General features: G+C 32.4%; 1 protein-coding gene across 1 annotated transcript; it reads right to left on the minus strand.

The window, feature by feature from the left end:
• Nucleotides 1-3,625: 3,625 nt before the first annotated feature.
• On the minus strand, nucleotides 3,626-4,072 carry LOC138904806 (uncharacterized). The gene has a single exon (XM_070193309.1). It carries the CDS (start codon nucleotides 4,070-4,072, stop codon nucleotides 3,626-3,628), a length of 447 nt encoding a protein of 148 aa, XP_070049410.1.
• Between the last annotated feature and the right edge of the window lie 15,776 nt (nucleotides 4,073-19,848).

Consider the following 19,848-nt stretch of genomic DNA (forward strand, 5'->3'; position numbering starts at 1 on the left):
TTAGGCAACCCTGCAGAGACATAGTGATGTGAGTTGTTATTCCGGAATCTATCCACCATCTGTGTCTTGGTACCGAAGTTAAATTAGCCTTAGAACAAACAAAATTAAGAGGTGAACCTTTCTTTGCCCGCCATGCGTGATAGTTGGTACAATTCTTCTTCTTATGACCTGCAGCTTGACAAAAGAAACAACCATATGTAGTTGGTTCCTGATGTTGTTTCTTTTGTGTTGCTGTATCCGCAACTTCCTTATTCTTTCTCTTCTTGTCTTTCCTTTTGTCCTTAGGCACAACAACTAATTAGTGAGAACTTTCTATCTTTTTATGCTTCAGTCTATCCTCTTCCTGAACACAGTGTGGGATGAGCTCATTTAGAGACCAAGTCTCTTTCTGACAATTATAGTTCACCTTAAACTGGCTAAATTGTGGTAGAAGGGATATCAAAACCAAATGCACTAACAAGTCAAGTCCTGAGAGAGGTCCAACTTAAGTTCTTTTAACTTAGAAGCAAGATGAGACATTTGCATGATGTACTCCCTGATGTTACCTTTCCTTTGATACCTTATTGAAATTAGACTTGTCAAGAGTGTACCACTTTCAGCCTTTCCTGTGATGACCCAAAATGTCATCTTTAAATTTAATAATTAATTATATATTCTAAGACCTTGAAAAGTACTATTTATTATTCCTCGACTTGCGTGCGCAATCTGTAAAAGTTTTATAGAAAGTTTTTATGTGAAAAGTAGATTTAAAATGTGGATTAGAGTTTTAAAACTCAATTGAGATGACTTTGGTCAATATTTTGAGCAAACGGACTCGGATCAGTATTTTGAAAATTCCAGTAGGTCTATATCGTGATTTAGGACTTGGGCGTATGCCCGGAATCTAATTCCGAGGTCCCTAGCCCGAGATATGGAATTTTGAAGAAAAATTAAAATGTTTAAGTTCGAATAGTGACCGAATGTCTAATTATGTGAAAACAACCCCGGAATAGAATTTTGATGATTCCAACAGCTCCGTATGGTGATTTTGGACTTAGGAGCGTATTCGAAATTTTATTTGGAAGTCCGTAGTTAAATTAGGCTTGAAATGGCTAAAAACAAGAATTTAAGTTTGGAAGTTTGACCGATGAGTTGACTTTTTGATACCCGAGTCGGGATCCAGTTTCGAAAATTTTCATAGCTCTGTTATATCATTTATGACTTGTGTGTAAAATTTGAGGTCAATCGGAGTTGATTTGATAGGTTCCGACATCGAATGTAGAAGTTGAAAACTCTTAGTTTCATTAAGCTTGAATTGGGGTATGATTCATGATTTTAGCATTGTTTGATATGATTTAGAGGTTTGACTAAGTTCGTATTATGTTTTAGGACTTGTTGGAATATTTGGTTGAGGTCCCGAGGGTCTCGGGTGAGTTTCGGATGGTTAACGGATCAAAAATTGGACTTAAAAGCTGCTGCAGTGTTTCCTCTTCTGTTGGATATTCTGAGTTGATATCGAGCCCAGGTATCGAGCCGAGGGTTGACAAGGCTCAGGCTCGAGCTTGAGATCGAATCCACGATCGAAGGTCCAGCTCAAGGACATGATCGAAGATAAGGCTCGAGGGCTAGGATCGAGACCCATACTCGATGCCCTGATCGAAGGCCCAACCTCGATGCCCTTATCGAAGGCCCATGGTCGATGCCCTGATCAAAGGAACATGCTCGATGCCCTGATCGAAGACCCAGCCTCGATGTCCTGATCGAAGGCAGGCCATGACCGAGGTCCAGGCTCGAGCCTGTGATCGAAGCCGCGATCGAGGCCCAGCTCGAGGACCTGTTCCGAAGGCTGCTGGGCAGTTTTATAAAAAGAGGGCTTTCGTCCCATTTGCCATTTTTGACGAACTTGAGCTTGAGCAGAGGCGACTTTTGGCAGATTTTCAAGGGAAAAATATTGGGGTAAGTGATTCTAACTCGGATTTGGTCTACATATACAAGTATATTATTGTTTTCACCATAAATCGGTGTTTTGAGATTTAAATTTGGGAAATATTTAGAAATCTCATAGAAATGAATTTTTGAGATTTCGGTATCGATTCGGAGTCGGATTTGAGTGAAACTGGTATGGTTGGACTCGTAATTGAATGGGTTGTCGGATTTTATAGTCAGATTCCGAGATGTGGGCCCCGCAAGTGAATTTTTAATTAATTTCGGAATCTTTTCTTAAAAATATAGTATTTTCTTATAGAATTGATTCCTATAATATTTAGTGATTGTATCAAATTATTTTGGCTAGATTCGAGCCAGACAGAGTTGGATAATAGTGAAAAAGGCCTTATTGTGGATTAAATTGGAGCAAGACGAGGTAAGTCTCTTATCTAATCTTGTGAGGGGGAAATTACCCCATAGAGATTAAATTGAATAATTATTGCTAATTGCGGGGGCTACGTACGCACGAGGTGATGAGAGTCCGTGCGTAGCTACTATTAATGCTAAAGTCCGGGTAGTTTAAGACTCAAAACATGAATTACTTGTGTGAATTATATTCTTTATTAATTAAAATAATTGATATATATATATATATATATATTACTTGTGTGAATTATATTCTTTATTAATTAAAATAATTGATATATATATTGTGAATTGTTATGAAAAGTAGAAAAATATGAAATTTTCATATGCTTAATTTTTGTGTAAATCAATTAATTGTTAAAAGAAATTGTTCTCCTCCCAAATTTATCTTATAATAAATATACTCTCCTTCCAGAGGCACATAAGAAAATATCCTCCTTTCTTGTGGAGCGGGCCGAACCCCTCGGCAGGATAGATACATCTATGGATCGCGCCGCACGTCCCTCGGCAGTGTACATGACACTCTGGATCGGACCGTACGTCCTCGGCAGAAATCGTGCGTAATAATAATAATTACACGATACTTTAATAATTTATTTCAGCTTGTGAAACTAATTAATAAATTGAAAAATCCTTAAAATTTAATGAATTATTATTCTCGCTTGTTAAGGAATTAATTGTTACTCATATCATTGAGGTTTAATTGATAAATTGGAAATTATTTGAATTAAAGGAATTTAATTAATATATTGAGAATTGTTACATTTGAAGGAATTTGATTATTTCCGCTGATTAAATAAATTATTGTAAATTCTGTAAATCATGCTGATTTAAATATCCTAATTTTATTTCAGTTATTATTGACCCATAGTGAGTATCAAAGTCGGTCATCTCGTCTCTACCACTTCGAGATTAGGCTTGATACTTACTGGGTACACGTTATTTACGTACTCATACTATACTTGCTGTACTTTTGTGCAGGATCTGAGACAGGTACTAGTGGAGGACCTATCATCACATACCCACGTCATCCCGAGGCATAGTGGTGAGCTGGCTTTCTGAGCCGTTCTGTAGCTACCAGTGTCTCTTCTTATATTTATATTCTGTTTATTTCATCTGAGACAGTATTTGAAGTTTTGTATAATCTACTAGATGCTCATTCACTTGTGACACCAGGTCTTGGCACACACATTGGTAGAGTTTGGGTTTATATTTTCTTGGTTTTAAATTTTATCAATGTATGCTTAATTTATTAGTTGGCTTTTCTAACTGTAGTATTGGGCTCCATCACGACCTACAAGTGAAATTGGGTCGTGACATTTTCACTCTTGACAAATACTTTTTTAATTTCAGCCATAAATTCTTTAGTCTCCTTAACCTTATCGGACATAGTGTCCCTGAATGTTTCTGGAATGGTTTTCTTCATGATCATCATACACATGCGATCTGATCTCTCCCACCTTTCCATCTCCCTCTTTTCATTAGAGGTACTCTTATCTATAAGAGGTGGTGGAGAATCAACTCTTAACGCAAGGTCGAGATCCATGGCTTTGAGAACAATGTTGAGATTCTCTTGCCATGACTTGAAGTTAGTGCCATTCAACATAGGAATTAAATTGATGTTGGCAGTAATATTTGCAGGAGTAATTTTAGCTGAATCAGAGAATAATAAACGACGAAATAAGCTCACATAAAACTTAAAATCAAAATGAAAATAAATTTGAATAAAGATAGACCCCATCTCAAGTTACCGGTCACTCCATTAATATTTCATCTTTGGACAAAATATTAACTTCTAAGTGGTATCTTGGCACAATAACCAAACACTGATGATAAAGAACATGTCGAATATTAAATCTTCCTTTGGACTGATTTATTATTCACACGTAAAATCAAATAACTATCACGCGTTTTTTACCACAAAATGCACATATAATTTTGATAAACATTGAACTTCTTTTGGGTCGATCAATATTTACATAGGTTACACATACATAACTTTTTATATTTAAAGACAAATAAATCTCCACAAGAAAGATCACTTTGGTAACATCAAGCTTCAAAGTTGTTCATCTCAAAATATATATAACTTTTCTGGTACTCAAATTTAAGTCCCCCAAATACATAAATATATATATAAAACAAATTAAGCTATGGTGGGCCTTAAGATGAATTCGTATAGACTGCCGGTAAATATTAATGAAAAACTTACAGAAATGTCCCAAATAAGTTTCAAATTACCAACCTCTAGCCATTAGTCATAAACTTACTAAAACTAGCAAAACACATATAAAAATTGAAAAATCAAATAAATAAGGTTTTTCTCTCAAAGAATCACACGCAAAAATGTCCTTCCATATTTTAAAGCGTGATTAGTAACATTAGATGCAAGACGGAAAGAAAATTTTATGGATAAAATAGCAAATAAGGTGATAAAATACAAAAAGAAAATATACAATATTCCAAAAATCTAAGCAAGGGACCTTTTTCAATGGGTATAGTTGAAATTTATTGAAAATATATAGATAAGTCAATATACATTCGTAATTAAATCGAGTTAAAAAAATCCTTCAGTAACACATGTATCAAACATGTACGCGCATGTATCTCACACACAGATATACATGGATATACATGTGATACACAATTGATACAAATATGATACATATGTGATACACATATTATTTTTTTCATGTTCATTTTTTAGTTTTAATTTTCAATTCAAACCAGCTCAAAACTCCACCAAATCATCCCAAAACTGAGATTCAAGCTCCGTAAGATGTACCCAATCTATCTTTTTTTGTTACAAATAGCTAATTGGCTAATATTAATAATATTTAGCTAATATTAGTAATATTTTATAAATTGGCCAATTTTTATAATGAGCTACTTATAATTGAACATAGCTCGTAGTTTCCCAATATTAATTAATCAAACAAAATACAGAGTTGCTTAAAAGGAAGTCTTTCTAGCAGTGAACTTATGCCGCAAAGGCGGCATCCAAAACTCTAAAATACGCATCTTCACGTAGTAGCCACCAACATATTTCTTTAAAAGTTTCCTCCTTTTTTTAAAAAGTAGTTTCATTAAAAAAAAAAACACTAGTAACCAAATAGCCAAATGCATAAAGGGCAAACCTTCTTTCTCTATAATGCCAAAATCAGTGGTGACACCCAAGAATCCTCAAGCCGTAAATTTACGACTAATCACAATGTAATTTCTTTTGTCAATGCTAAAAAATTAATTTAACCTAAAAATAAATCTAAAAGTTTCTGGCAGCAATATATAACTCAAACCATGATTTTCTTTAAATCTTGCAAGCCGCAAAACTGGTACCAGAAACCAAGGGTTATCCTTTTCTTGAGACTTGAGGGAGGTCAAAACTCCATTTCGTAAACCATATTCACCACAACACTACTGCTGCTTTGCAACGTGATCAATCTTCTTCTTCTTCTTCTTCTTCTTCTTCTTCTTCTTCTTCTTCTTCTTCTTATTATTATTATTATTATTATTATATCTTCGCACATACTTTTATGAACCAAGTGTGCTTATATCTATCATTATTGTAATAGAGCACTTTATCAAAGGCTTGGATATAATCCCAATAGGTAAAATTCATATGAGACTTGTTAAGGCTTATCTGCCTTTCTTTTATTGTAGATATACCTCAATACCATCTTAACAGGATCGAGTGCAGGCGGGCGGTAATCCGCACGGCCATCCCAATCTAGCTAATTCAGTATCCTTAAATTTAAAGACTGGCGGTAATCTGCACGGTCAGTAAGGATATAAGAGTCCAAATATACAAGAATTTTTTATATAGTTTGATGACTGTATGGAAGGTATAACCTTTTACTCAAGCAAGGGGTTTGTCCTAATATAATACATACTCTCATTGAGCCCATGTATCTAGCAGTTCTAACCGTGAAAGAAGATGCCCTTTTCAATTCATTTAACGGGTTAAGGTTCACGACTGGCTAGACGGAGCCACTAAGGCAAAGCCAATAAGAGTAGTGCTATATTAGACTGTACCACCATCTCGAAACCAAATCAAGAAACTATATATAAAATTCTTTTATATTTTGATAGAGGCCAGATCTTTCATGGTTTATATAGGAGAGAAGTTAGATATTCAATATAGATATGAAATCTCTTAGCCGGACATAGTCACGGTCAGAGAGGAGAGACTAGAAGAAATACTATAAGTAAAAATAAATACCTTATAAAGCCGGGATGCAAGGCCTGTATACGAAGAACTTGAGATTTTATTTACTTGATCTTCGATTACAGCGTAGTACTTACAAAAGAAAGAGATTTAAGAGAGAGAGAGTTTTTGGCTTCTCCCTTCTCTCTGAAAGAATGCGTCTATAAATAATAATAAAAAATGAATCTTAAATAGTAAAAGAGGGTCCCACATTCTAGGTCCTTGTACAATATTTTTACTGTACAAAACAGTGTTTCTACTGTTGAAGAACAATGTTTCTACCGTTAAAACAGTCTATCTACTGTTTGAGTGAGGTCCGGCAGCTTCACTGTGTTGTGGGGTCCGGCGTCTTCACTGTGCTGTGGGGGCCGGCAGCTTTACTGTGCTGGTCATTTTTCTAACTCCTTCATTTTGCGGAGGAAATTTTCCGCATCTTGTAAGGCTTCATCAGATAATATCTTTTCTGATTCAATAGGTTGAGAATCTTCTGCGATATCATCATTGCTAGTCTCACTTTGCATTGAAGTGTCTGATTTCTCATATTGGTTGATAATACGAAGCAAATTTCTTTTTACTTCTTTCAAATAGTCATTAATCATTTCTTCTTTATCTCCTTCTTGAAAGGAGATCTTTCTGGCAATGTGCCAAACTGAGCTATCATCAATTCTTTCTTTCTGAGGGTTGCTGGAATATTCTTGGACTTTTATTTTAATGGAATTCAAGAGTTCTTGACCGTATAACGTCTTTGTTTTAGGATCCTTTTTCATCAGTTTATCCCAGAAATTATTATAAAAAGTTATGTATAAACAAGGAATTTGTTCCTCGGTGAATCATACCTCCGGAGTCCATTTGTGAATCCAAGGAATAGAGAATTCTAGAAAGAAATATATCTGGTCAATCTTTTCTAAGTAACAGATATAATCTGTGTGGTATAATTCGTTTAGAACTGGTAAAACTTTTGTCCATTCTTTGTATAACATGAGAAATGGATCAAGTAATATCTTGACTGTCGGACCGTGGTATGACCACCGGTTTAAAACCAATTAGGAATGTGATCTGCAAATATCTTCGCACATACTTTTATGAACCAAGTGTGCTTATGTCTATCATTATTGTAATAGAGCACTTTATCAAAGGCTTGGATATAATCCCAATAGGTAAAATTTATACGGGACTTGTTAAGGCTTATCTGCCTTTCTTTCATTGTAGATATACCCCAATCTTCAATAGATATGATCTGTTTGATAATGATTTTCGAGAAGTTATAAACACTAGAGTCTGTGCTATAACCATAAAAGTGTTGAAATTCTGCACTGCCTGTACTGGTGAGAATAGTCTCATAATAAGAACGGGTCTTGTATGACTCACCCGGATAATATAATCCATTTATCAAATACCTTTGGAATATCTTCCATGGTTTTTCTTTCCTCTGAATATCTGTATTTTCTAAAAGAAATATCACTTCTTTTTTAAGCAATTTCTCATAGGACTTGATATCATCATTGTCCTCTTTTGTAATTGAAGCAAAAGTATCACTTTGCTTTTGAGCAGCCAAGTATGCCTGCAAGTGTGCGTATAACGGACTATCTTCTGGAATATCTTCCAGGTGAACGGATGGTCCTATTGAGGATTCGCTTCTGAGAGATATCTTCTCATTTGTCCAGCTCCTTCTTCCCATTTGTATAACTGGGGAGTTTGATGTGGATCCGTATGACGATCTTGAAGGGGATGTTCTTCCTTGGGAATGTGGGGATGATCTTTCCCTTCCTCTACCTCTACCTCTGCCCCATGGGGGGTCCATCCTGCAAATATTCACGAGATAAGAAGTCTGGCAGAGAGTTATCAATTTTTTGTATTGAATTTCAAAATCAAAGGGGGCTAATTGAGCCTGCCATCTTGCAAATATCAATTTTGAGGCATCATATTTAAAATCGTTGCTAAACATATATTTAAACAGATTGAGCGTCAGTTTTTATCAAAAACTTTTGATTGTATAAATCATCTTAGAATTTTAAAATACATTTAACTATAGTTAACATTTCATGAGCCACAGTAGCGTATTTTCTCTAGGCTTCAGACCATTTTCCAGAGTGAAATCTAATTAAGTATTTACAATTATTATTTGGATTTATTTGTTTCAAAATCCCTCCGTAACCAATATTAGACACATCTGTCTCTACAATCTTTTGCCATGAAGGATTAGCAAGGGTTAAACAAGGTAAAGATTTAATACGTTGCTTAATATTTTTAACTAAAATAGTATGACTATCAGTCCAAGGGTTTTTATGATCCTTTTTTAGCCTATCATATAAGGGAGCTAAATCACGAGATAAATTTTTATGAAAAGGTGATATATAATTTAAACTTCTCAAAAACCTTTGTAACTGAGTTCTATCAGTAATAATATCGAAAAAGTTTGAAGCAAAATCAATAGATCTTTGAATCGGAGTTATTTTTCCTTGACAGATATAATATCCTAAAAATCGAATATTAGTTTGGAATAAACTCATTTTTTGTTTCGAAATAACCAAACTATTTTGTATAACAATCCTTTTAAAAATATCTAGGTGCTTAATATGCATTTCAAATATTTTAGAGAATATCAAAATGTCATCAATATAAACGATGATAAAATCCAGATATGGATTAAATATATCATTCATGATTTTTTGAAATTTTGAAGAGGCATTCTTTAAACCAAAAGGCATAGCATTCCATTCATATTGCCCGAATGGGACATTAAAAGCAGTTCTATAAGTATGCTCCTTAAATATTTGAATTTGCCAATATCCAGATTTTAAATCAAACTTTGAAAATATATTGGCATCATATAATCTTGATAATAAATCCTTTTTATTGGGAATTGGATATATAATCCACTTTAAATATTTATTCAAAGGCTTATAACTAATAACCAGTCTAGGAATACCACGTTCCTTTTCAGCAACATTATTAACATAAAAAGCTGTGCAAGACCAAGGAGATTTTGAGGGTTTTATCAAACCCTTTTGTAACAGATTATCAATCTCTTTTTTGCAGAATTCTACCAATTCAGTGTTCATCTGACAAGGTTGAGATTTAGTAGGAATATCATCCTTAGAGAAATTATCTTCATATGTAAGGGTGACAATATGCTTTTTTCTATTCCAAAAAGCACTAAGATTCTCAGCACAAATATCAATAGCAATATTTTCGGAAATTAATTTAATCTTTTCCTGCACTTTAGTAGAATTTAAAGTATCAAATATATTCATACTAAATAATTCTAATTGTAATAAATCAATATGTCTTTGCTTCATATCAATTAAAGCATTTATATCTCTAGTTACGGGATCTGTAACAAAAGTGTAACTTATCTTTCTATCCTTATAAGTAGTTGTAAAACCTTTTGAGTCTATGCTAGTAAAAGGATAAATGACATTAATAAAAGGTGTTCCAAGTATAATTGGAGGATATAACTGGTTTTTAACCAAGAAAAAGAAGTGAGGAATGCAGACTTTATTCTGATGTACTTTATATCTAAAGCATATCCTGATGCAGATTTTACTATATGAGTAGTTTTTTGAAAATATTTAGTAGGTACTAAACCTTCTTGAATGCAGCTAACATCAGCTCCACTATCAATCATAGCAATATTTGCAATAGAAAACTATTATCTATTAGAATAGTACATTTAATATACCATCTATGAGCAGTAACAATTTGCATCATTCCCCAAAACATATCATGTTGAGAATCAATTTTAATAGGTTTTTCCTCAATATCATTTTCAGAAATACCTTTGTTTTTATCATCAGATTTCTCAGCTGGAGAATTTTCTCAATCTGAGTAATCCTATGGTCATAAATCATTTGATTTTGTTTAAGAGATTTGATCTCTCTTTTCAAGTTTTCAACTTCAACCTTTAAATCATCGAAAGAAGAATTTCTTGATGGAGTTGTATTCTTATTTAAAAGACGGTTATTAACCTCTAATAAAGAATAAGGCGCAGAATATTCAAATTCCTTTTTTGAGTTTTCAAAAAGTTTTGAAGAACTTGAACTTGAAATTGCAGCCAGATTTATAATTTTTTCACGAAGTTTATCATCATTAACTTCCTTTAAAAGTTCTATTACATTATCAGATGTAATAGTTTTCATGTTCAAATCTTGGAATTGAGATTGCAGTTTATAAAATTCATCATCATCACAAGTACATGTATTACCTTTACAAGCTGTACAAGTATTATCAATATTTTTATCACTATCAGATAAATCAAGTAAATCGACTTCAGCTTCAGATTCTGACTCAGAATAATAATCAGATTCCGATCCAGAAGCGTATAAGAAACTATAAACTTTATCATGTAACTCATCGTCTAGTTCTAAGGTTTTCAGCTTTTGAAGCTTACAATTTGGAGTTATATGGCCAAATTTTTCACATTTATAACATCTAATATCAGCAAGATTTCGCTTAGACCTATTTTTCGTAAATCTAATACACTTGCGATGGGCTTTCTTAGCATTACACTCTTCTTTGGATCTATATCTCAATCTCTTTTTCTTATAAGGACTGTCTGAGTTAGGGTATCTATGATACTTGTGTTTCTTCTTCTTGTTATGGGTAGAAGTCTCAGGTAAACCAAACTGGGTGCAAAAGTCTCCTAACTGAGATTTCTCCTTAAGCTTATCCATATTAAGTTGTCTGGACAATTTTAACTCATTGCACAAGTTTAATCCTTCTTGTGTGCATATTCCTATAAATTTTTCGTAGGTATAATCTTTGTACGGAATTTTACCATAGCTACCTCTTAGAGTTTTTCTTACTCTTTCAGCAAATAATGAGGGAAGGCCATCTATAAATTTAGCTTTCCAATGGTCGTACTTATTTTCGCGTAATTCTATAACTCTACTCATAAAGGTATCTTTATACCATCTAAAATTACCTAAGGTCCTACATCTAAGACCATTAAGTAGAGTTCAAACTGTCTCATGCTGATTGGTAAATCTACCATTGAAATGTTCTAATATGGTAAGAACAAGGGTATAAACAATATCTTCTCTATTTTTTACAAGAGCCATGCCTAAGTTATCAACTCCTTCGTCAGTGGCTATTGCATTAATAACCATTGCCTTTTCTTTAACAGTCAAATAATTATCCCACCAGCCACGGAGTTGGCCAGTAAAACCTGCAATAATCATTTTGTAAATAGTTCTATCTGTATTTTTTACACTTTTACAGATAGTTGCATACATAAGTATTCTATGTATAAGAATAGTCAATTGTTTATTAGTCAAACCATCAAGATTCCATTCATAAATCTCGGAACCACTGTAAGACGTATTAGTCTGATTCCAATCACGTTCCTTTATTAAGACATCTTGAGCAGTAGGACGATTGTAATAATAAGTTTGCATTCTGGGTTTATCAGCATACTTACTATCAGCATACTTACTATTCTTTTTGGGATAACCTCTGAGTTTATTAAACTCTAACCAAACTTTATTTTTATAATCAAAAGTGGTGTCTAATTTATCATCAAAATCTTTTGACAAATCAATAGGTTTGATATTTAAACCAGATAACTTTTTATCAAAAAGTTCTTCTAAATTATTTAAAGATTTGAATTTAAAATCCTGAATCTCAGGGGGTCTTTGAACATGAGTAAGAACAATTTGAGCTTCTGATTTGCTTCCTGACGTAGAGGCAATATCAGTTGTCTTCTTGCTAGTACTCATTTCTTTTATCAAAACTGTTAATTCATCAAATTTTTATCAAGAAAACTGATGTGTTCACCCAAAACTTTAACATATAAACTTAAATAATTATTTTGAGAAATTAAAATATTAATTTCTGCGATGCTGACAGCAGCAACATCTTCATCAATAAATTTTTAAAATGTAATAAACGTAATACCTGTATTATTAGGTAAAACAAAAGGTGCTTGAGGAGGGTATATGACTTTAGTAATATTGCCACTCCCATCTTTATAAGATTTTTCTAAAACCTTTATATAAAGCGGTAAATAAGTGATTATAAACCAAGGAACAAAATACATAATTTGATTATGTAAAGCACAAGTTTCATAAAACTTTTGAGAAATATTATTTAAATCTTCTTTACTATAAGTATCAAAAAATCAAGTTTTAAACCGGTTCCATTTATTACAAAAAAAAATCTTTTTGAACATAAATTCTTGCTTGTGACCCTGGACTAAAATCTATTTGGTGTGGGATCATTAAACATCATTGGGGTTGAAATCCATTTCGTATGCAGAAGGAATATCCTTATCAGAAATATTATCACTATCCTGAACAATATTTGTTTGGGGGTTAATCTTAACCCTTTCAACATGCTTATCACTGACTCTAGTAAAAATTGTATGCAAAGATGCAGTACGATTTCTAGCTGGTCCATAGACTGGTTCAACATGAGAAATATGTTGAATATCAGGCAACAGTCTACGGTTAGTAAATGAATGCCTATTATAATTTGAACTAATAGCAGGCAAAAGTCTATTATTAGAAAATGATTGTCTATTATAAGTGGAACTATTATCATCAAATTGAATGCAAATCCTACTATCCGGATTTTGAGTAATATGAGAATATTCAGTATTACTGGCACTATTAGTAATCTGACTTGGGGATATAACCGAATCCAAAGTCCATGTAGTTGGGAAATTAATTTATTCCCACTTAATAGGTCTCCTCGTGGTGACCTTAGACTTTGCAATTTTGGTTTCCACCAATATAGTCTGATCGAATGTATCATACAGTTTACATCTAGGGTTTAACGTAGATAGTAATTTAAAATAAATTCTATACGATAAACATATAAGTTCAGATCCAGGCGCATAATTATAACCATGCGTTTTCACATTTAATGTCAAGGCATCAAGTATATTAACATCAGAAAGAGATAATTGAAGATTGGGTTGAGTATTAAAATATACTGGACTGTAGGCCACAGTAGATTCAATAGAACCCATCAGAGACTGTCTAAGATTTAGATTTCTAGCATCTCTAAGAGCAGCCAAAAATGTCTCTGGTAACCCTTTAAAGGTTAATGACTTAAAAGCAATTTGAACTATACCAACATGTAGATAATTATACTGATTTTTAAATAAATCTACATCATGCTTGTTTAACAAATGAATAGTCTGTTCAGACGAATTTAAAGCTAAAGATTGCTCAGTAGTTTTAACAAGTTGTTTTGAAGAAAGTTTATCAAACCATCCATAATCGTAGATTGTTTTAATAGGGACTTTAAGAATTGTCCATTTGTTCAACAAATCAAGGTTTTGAGGTATATCTACCTCTTCCAGTCTAGTATTTTTCATACTAGTTTCTCCTAAATTCATAACCAGAATAACATATCTATGTCGAATACTTCAGATCTATCTCATATATACCATGAAAGTTCCTACGCTCTGATACCATCTTATTATGATCATCATCATCATCACTCACTTGCTTTGCAAATACAGTGGATCAACCACACCTTGTTCGCAGTCGGTCTTCTTTCTCCGCTATCATCAAACAACATTAATGGTTTCCCCTTTTTTTTTTGTTTCTTTGTATTTAGGTAACAATTCAAAGAAAAATACTATAATAAATCTAAAAGCAATTAAATAGGCTATTGACGGGCGGATGATCTAGATGGTAAAACCTCTATCTTAATACACTACTAAAAAACGTCTATTTTCCAACTGATTCAGTCGCAACTTGTGAAAAAACAATTCTATTTTTTTAAAATAATTTTATGGCAAGCACTCCGACCGTATTTGTCAAAAACTTTGGCACAAAATATCACAAAATATATTTTCGTGATTTCCGACCGTATCGGTCATTTACTAGGTCTGATTAGTTTGACCCAGTTTGCGACCGATTCGGTCGCACTTTCAAAAATTTTAAAAAATTGAAACAAAGTTCCGACCGTTTTGGTCGGGATTCTTTTTTATAACCCCGCCCAACAACTCTTTTTTCTTTCTCTTCTCTCTTTCTTTTCTTCTCTTTTCCCCTCCTCTTCACAATCGCTGTCTTCTCCACCTTACCAGCGTCGCTTCTCTCTCTCTCACCGTCTCCCCCCCGGTCAGTCCACTTCTCTCTCTCTCTCTCTCTATTTATCTATCTATCTATTTCTCTCTCTATTTTCCCCTTTTCCCACTTAAATTCCAAACTTATTATTTTTTTTTTACAGTTCGGGAGAGGCTGTAGAATCCTTGAGGTTGTTGGTTATACATGACAAAAATGGCTCGGCATATTTTATATCTATTTTCATATTTTCTTTCACTTCTAACATGAAAGATATTTGTTCATAGTTGAAATATTTTTCTTGTAGTTAAACGTGAGGTAGAAGCTAGATTTGAATTATTCCTAATATAGATCCACATGTAGCTTGTGGATAGTACTTTGTTCTCTCTAGTGTTGATTTTAAAGAAACACTAGAGCAACGTATGCTGATATTTCACATCTTGTACTACGGTTGTACTCCAAGAGTTTTCCATTTAGGTCAATTGCACTTTTTTCTTCAAATTACGCTTGATTTGGTTGTATTCTTTATAGTTTCTCTTTTTGTTCTTTATGTTACTATATATGCTGAATATTATCCGAAAATTTATAGATTCGAAAACAAGCAGTAGTAGTAATTATTACTTGAAAATTTCCAGATTTGCGACCGATTCGGTCGCAAATTTGAATAATAAAATAAATAAATAATTAAATTTTCTGACCGTTTCGGTCGAAAAATTTATTTATTTATTTATTTATTTACTATTTAATTTTCCGACCGAATCGGTCGAAAAATTTAATAATTTAATTATTTAATTATTCTATTATTCAGATTTGCGACTGAATCAGTCGCAAATCTAGAAATTTTCAAGTAATAATTACTACTACTACTTGTTTTTGAATCTGGAAATTTTCGGATAATATTCAATATATATAGTAACATAAAGAACAAAAAGAGAAATCATAAAGAATAAAACCAAATCAAGCGTAATTTGAAGAAAAAGGTGCAATTGACCCAAATGGGAAACTCTTGGAGTACAACTGCAGTACAAGATATGAAATATCAGCATACGTTGCTCTAGTGTTTCTTTAAAATTCAATGCGTCCCAGATTATCCATTTTGCGACCAATTCGGTCGGAAATTTGCGACCGTGTTTTCCGACCGATCGTTTTCAGTCGAAAATCCGTCGGAAAAGCTCAATTTCTGACTGATTTCCGACCGTTTTGACGGTCGAAATTTAGTCATTTTCTAGTAGTGATAGCAATTATGAATGCCATTTTGCGGCAACGGCAGACAAACCAACAACTTCTTTGTATTCTTAAATAAAATTCCAGATCATTGGTTTATACAAGCCTAAAAGGGAGTTTTTGATAGCAACAACTTCAAATACCTTGAAACTCACATCTGCCGCCGCCACCATAAGCACCTTTTAAACCTAAAAGTGGCATACCACAATCTTTTCTACTAGCAACCTTATGACGTGGAACAAGATACATGCTCTGATACCAATTGTTAGAACCAAAACACTTTAAGATGAAATCCTTCATCTTTTGCCCAAGAACTATTGTCACGACCCAATTTCCCCTCCGTGTGACGTCGTGATGGCACCTAGTCTCTACAACTAGGTAAGCCTAACATTTTGCGGAATGACTACTAAAAATCTGCTAAAAACCGACCAAATATTTCCGATCAACGTTGGTCAGTCAAAAAAAGCGACCAAAAACCGTCCAGGTTGGACAGAAACTGGGAAAAAAAATTATATTTTTTTAAAACTAAATACCGACCAACGTTGATCGGTAAATTGGTCAACGAATTGACCCAACTAATCAGACAAGAAAATTTTGGATTACCGACCAACTTGGTCGGTAATCTGGATCCAATTTTTTAAATTTTAATAATTATTTTATTATTTAAAATATTTAAGAATTTATATTTAAAATTAACGACCAACGTTGGTCGGTTAATGTAGGGGAAGCATTTACCGACCAACTTTGGTCGGTAATTGTTATTTTCTACAAAATAACCGACCAAAGTTGGTCGGTTATTACGTCAACATTGGTCAAACTTTCAAATTACTTTTATATTTACTATTTAAATAATATAAATATAATTCGTTAACACTTTTGTAATACAAATAATGAATACACTAACATATACTATATATAACATGCTATTTGTAAATTGATTCATCGACTTATAACTTACTTAGATGCATCGATGAATATTAAAAACAATACGTTTGACCTATATCGACTAATAGTAAAAATAAAATGTCTCGACCTATATCGATTAATCTAGCTATGCCATGCATTATTAGTGATGAATGAATGAAAAATAAAAGAATTAATACTAAACATCTTTGACATATATATATATATATATATATATATATATATATATATATATATATATATATATGAATCACAAATTAAATAAACAAAAGAAGCTATTAGTATTAAATAAATGAGTTAAATTAATAGGTCAAACATGGTCAAACTTTAACAAGCTATATATACATACACTAACATATACTATAACAAGCTATATATAGAGTTAAAGTATTACAGTGAAGTGTGTTTGTGTGTGTGTGTATATATATAGAGAGATATAGCCGTATATATATAAGAACACGAAGCGCTAGGACCACAGGGTCGGTTTCTTTAATTTTAGGGATAGACTTGGGAAGATACTAATTAGTATATATACTTTATCATCAAATATATCTATTTGTAAATTGATTCATCGACTTATAACTTACTTAGATGTATCGATAAATATTAATCGATGATTCAACAAAACGTCTCGACCTATATATCGATTAATCTATGTCATGCATTAATAGTGATAAACGAATGAAAAAAAAAGTTATTAGCATCAATTACAATATAGTGTATGTGTGTGTGTGAGAAATTACTCACATACTTAATTATAACTTAGAAAATTTACTTAGATAGATGCTATTATAATTTATTAAAATTAAATAGTTAATATAATTATTTATAAAGATTATACTTATAGTTTATAATTTTTTATAATAATTGCATAGTTAAATAAAATAAATGCTTGTAGTTTATAATATTTTTTTTATAGTTTATAATATTTTAAGAAAAAAACACAAAAAAAAAGAATTTAATTTTTCTTTTTAAAAACTGACCAAGTCAAACGGTCAACACTTAATGTACCGACCAAAATTACCGACCAATAATATTTGGTCGGTAATTCTGAAATCAGAATTGAAAAACGGGGGAACCCCCATTTCTCTCTTATTTTTCCCCCTCTTTCTCTATTTCCCTCACTCAAAACCTTCCCCTCTCCTTCTCTATTTCCCTCATATAAATTCCATTCCCTACCCCGCGTCGTCACCGCCCAGCCCTCGCCGTCGCCGCGCCGTCTCCGTCGCTGCTGCCATTGCCACTGCTGCCCCTCTCCTTCTCTATCTCCTAAAAATTCTAGGTTTGAATTACAGCCCATTTATTTATTATTTCTAGGTTTTGTTAATTAGTTATGAATTAGTTTCAATTGATTAGTGTTTCAATTATTTGAACATTGCATTTTATTGAGGATTATGATTTAGGTCTTGTTTTAATTAGTTTTGTTAATTAGTTTTATTAACTAATTAGTTTTGTTAATTAGTCAATTAGTTATGAATTAGTTTTAATTGATGAGTGTTTCAATTTTGAGTTTGTATTGTCTTGAATAGTTTAGTTAGAATTGAATTATTAACTTTGTATTGTCTTGAATAGTTTAGTTAGAATCTAGGGTTTACGATTTGTTCTTGTGAATCGAACTTTTAGGGTATGGGTTGAATTTCTTTAGTTTAGTTAGTTTATGTTTAAACTCGTAGGATACAACAACAACAACAACCCAGTATAATTCCACTAGTGGGGTTTGGGGAGGGTAATGTGTACGCAGACCTTACCCCTACCCTGGGGTAGAGAGGCTGTTTCCAAATGACCCTCGTCATCCTTCCCTCCAAGAACTCCCCCCTTTGCTCTTGGGATGACTCGAACTCATAACCTCTTGGTTGGAAGTGGAGGGTGCTTACAATCAGAGCAACCCACATTGTCCCAGTAAACTCATAGGATATGAATTGAAATTTTAGTTTTTAGAAATTGTTCTTGTGAATTAAACTTTTAGGATATGAATTGAACTTTTAAGATATGAATTGGACCTTTTGGATATGAATTGAACTTTTAGGATATAAATTGGTGTAATTAGGAAAAAAATAATTATCTTGAATTAACTAAAAAAGATATAATTAATTTATAATTGTAGAATAAATTAATTTGTTCTTGTGAATCGAACTTTTTGGGTATGGGTTGAATTTCTTTAGTTTAATTAGTTTATGTTTAAACTCGTAGGATATGAATTGAAATTTTAGTTTTTAGGATTTGTTCTTGTGAATTGAACTTTTAGGATATGAATTGAACTTTTAAGATATGAATTGGACCTTTTGGATATGAATTGAACTTTTAGGATATAAATTGGTGTAATTAGGAAAAAATAATTATCTTGAATTAACTAAAAAAGATATAATTAATTTATATTGTAGAATAAATTAATTTGTTCTTGTGAATCGAACTTTTAGGATATGGGTTGAATTTCTTTAGTTAAGTTAGTTTATGTTTAAATTCGTAGGATATGAATTGAAATTTTAGTTTTTAGGATTTGTTCTTGTGAATTGAACTTTTAGGATATGAATTGAACTTTTAAGATATGAATTGGACTTTTTGGATATGAATTGAACTTTTAGGATATAAATTGGTGTAATTAGGAAAAAATTATTATCTTGAATTAACTAAAAAAAATATAATTAATTTATAATTATAGAATAAATTAATTTGTTCTTGTGAATCGAACTTTTAGGGTATGGGTTGAATTTCTTTAGTTTAGTTAGTTTATGTTTAAACTCATAGGATATGAATTGAAATTTTAGTTTTTAGGATTTATTCTTGTGAATTGAACATTTAGGATATGAATTGAACTTTTAAGATATGAATTGGACCTTTTGGATATGAATTAAACTTTTAGGATATAAATTGGTGTAATTAGGAGCCAATTATTATCTTGAATTAACTAAAAAAGATATAATTAATTTATAATTCTAGAATAAATTAATTTGTTCTTGTTTTATTTGTATAGATGGAACATCGTATTTGGATGTACAATAGAAATTATCCTAATCGGCGGGGATTGCGGGAGAATTTTGTAGAAGGGGTTGATGACTTTATTAGACATGCAATGTCACTTCCACCATACCAAAGTGAAGGAGTAATTAGGTGCCCTTGTGTCAGGTGCGATTGTATGAAGTTTAAAAAATC

Source organism: Nicotiana tomentosiformis, chromosome 2 (assembly GCF_000390325.3).
Source record: "Nicotiana tomentosiformis chromosome 2, ASM39032v3, whole genome shotgun sequence".
NCBI lineage: Eukaryota > Viridiplantae > Streptophyta > Magnoliopsida > Solanales > Solanaceae > Nicotiana > Nicotiana tomentosiformis.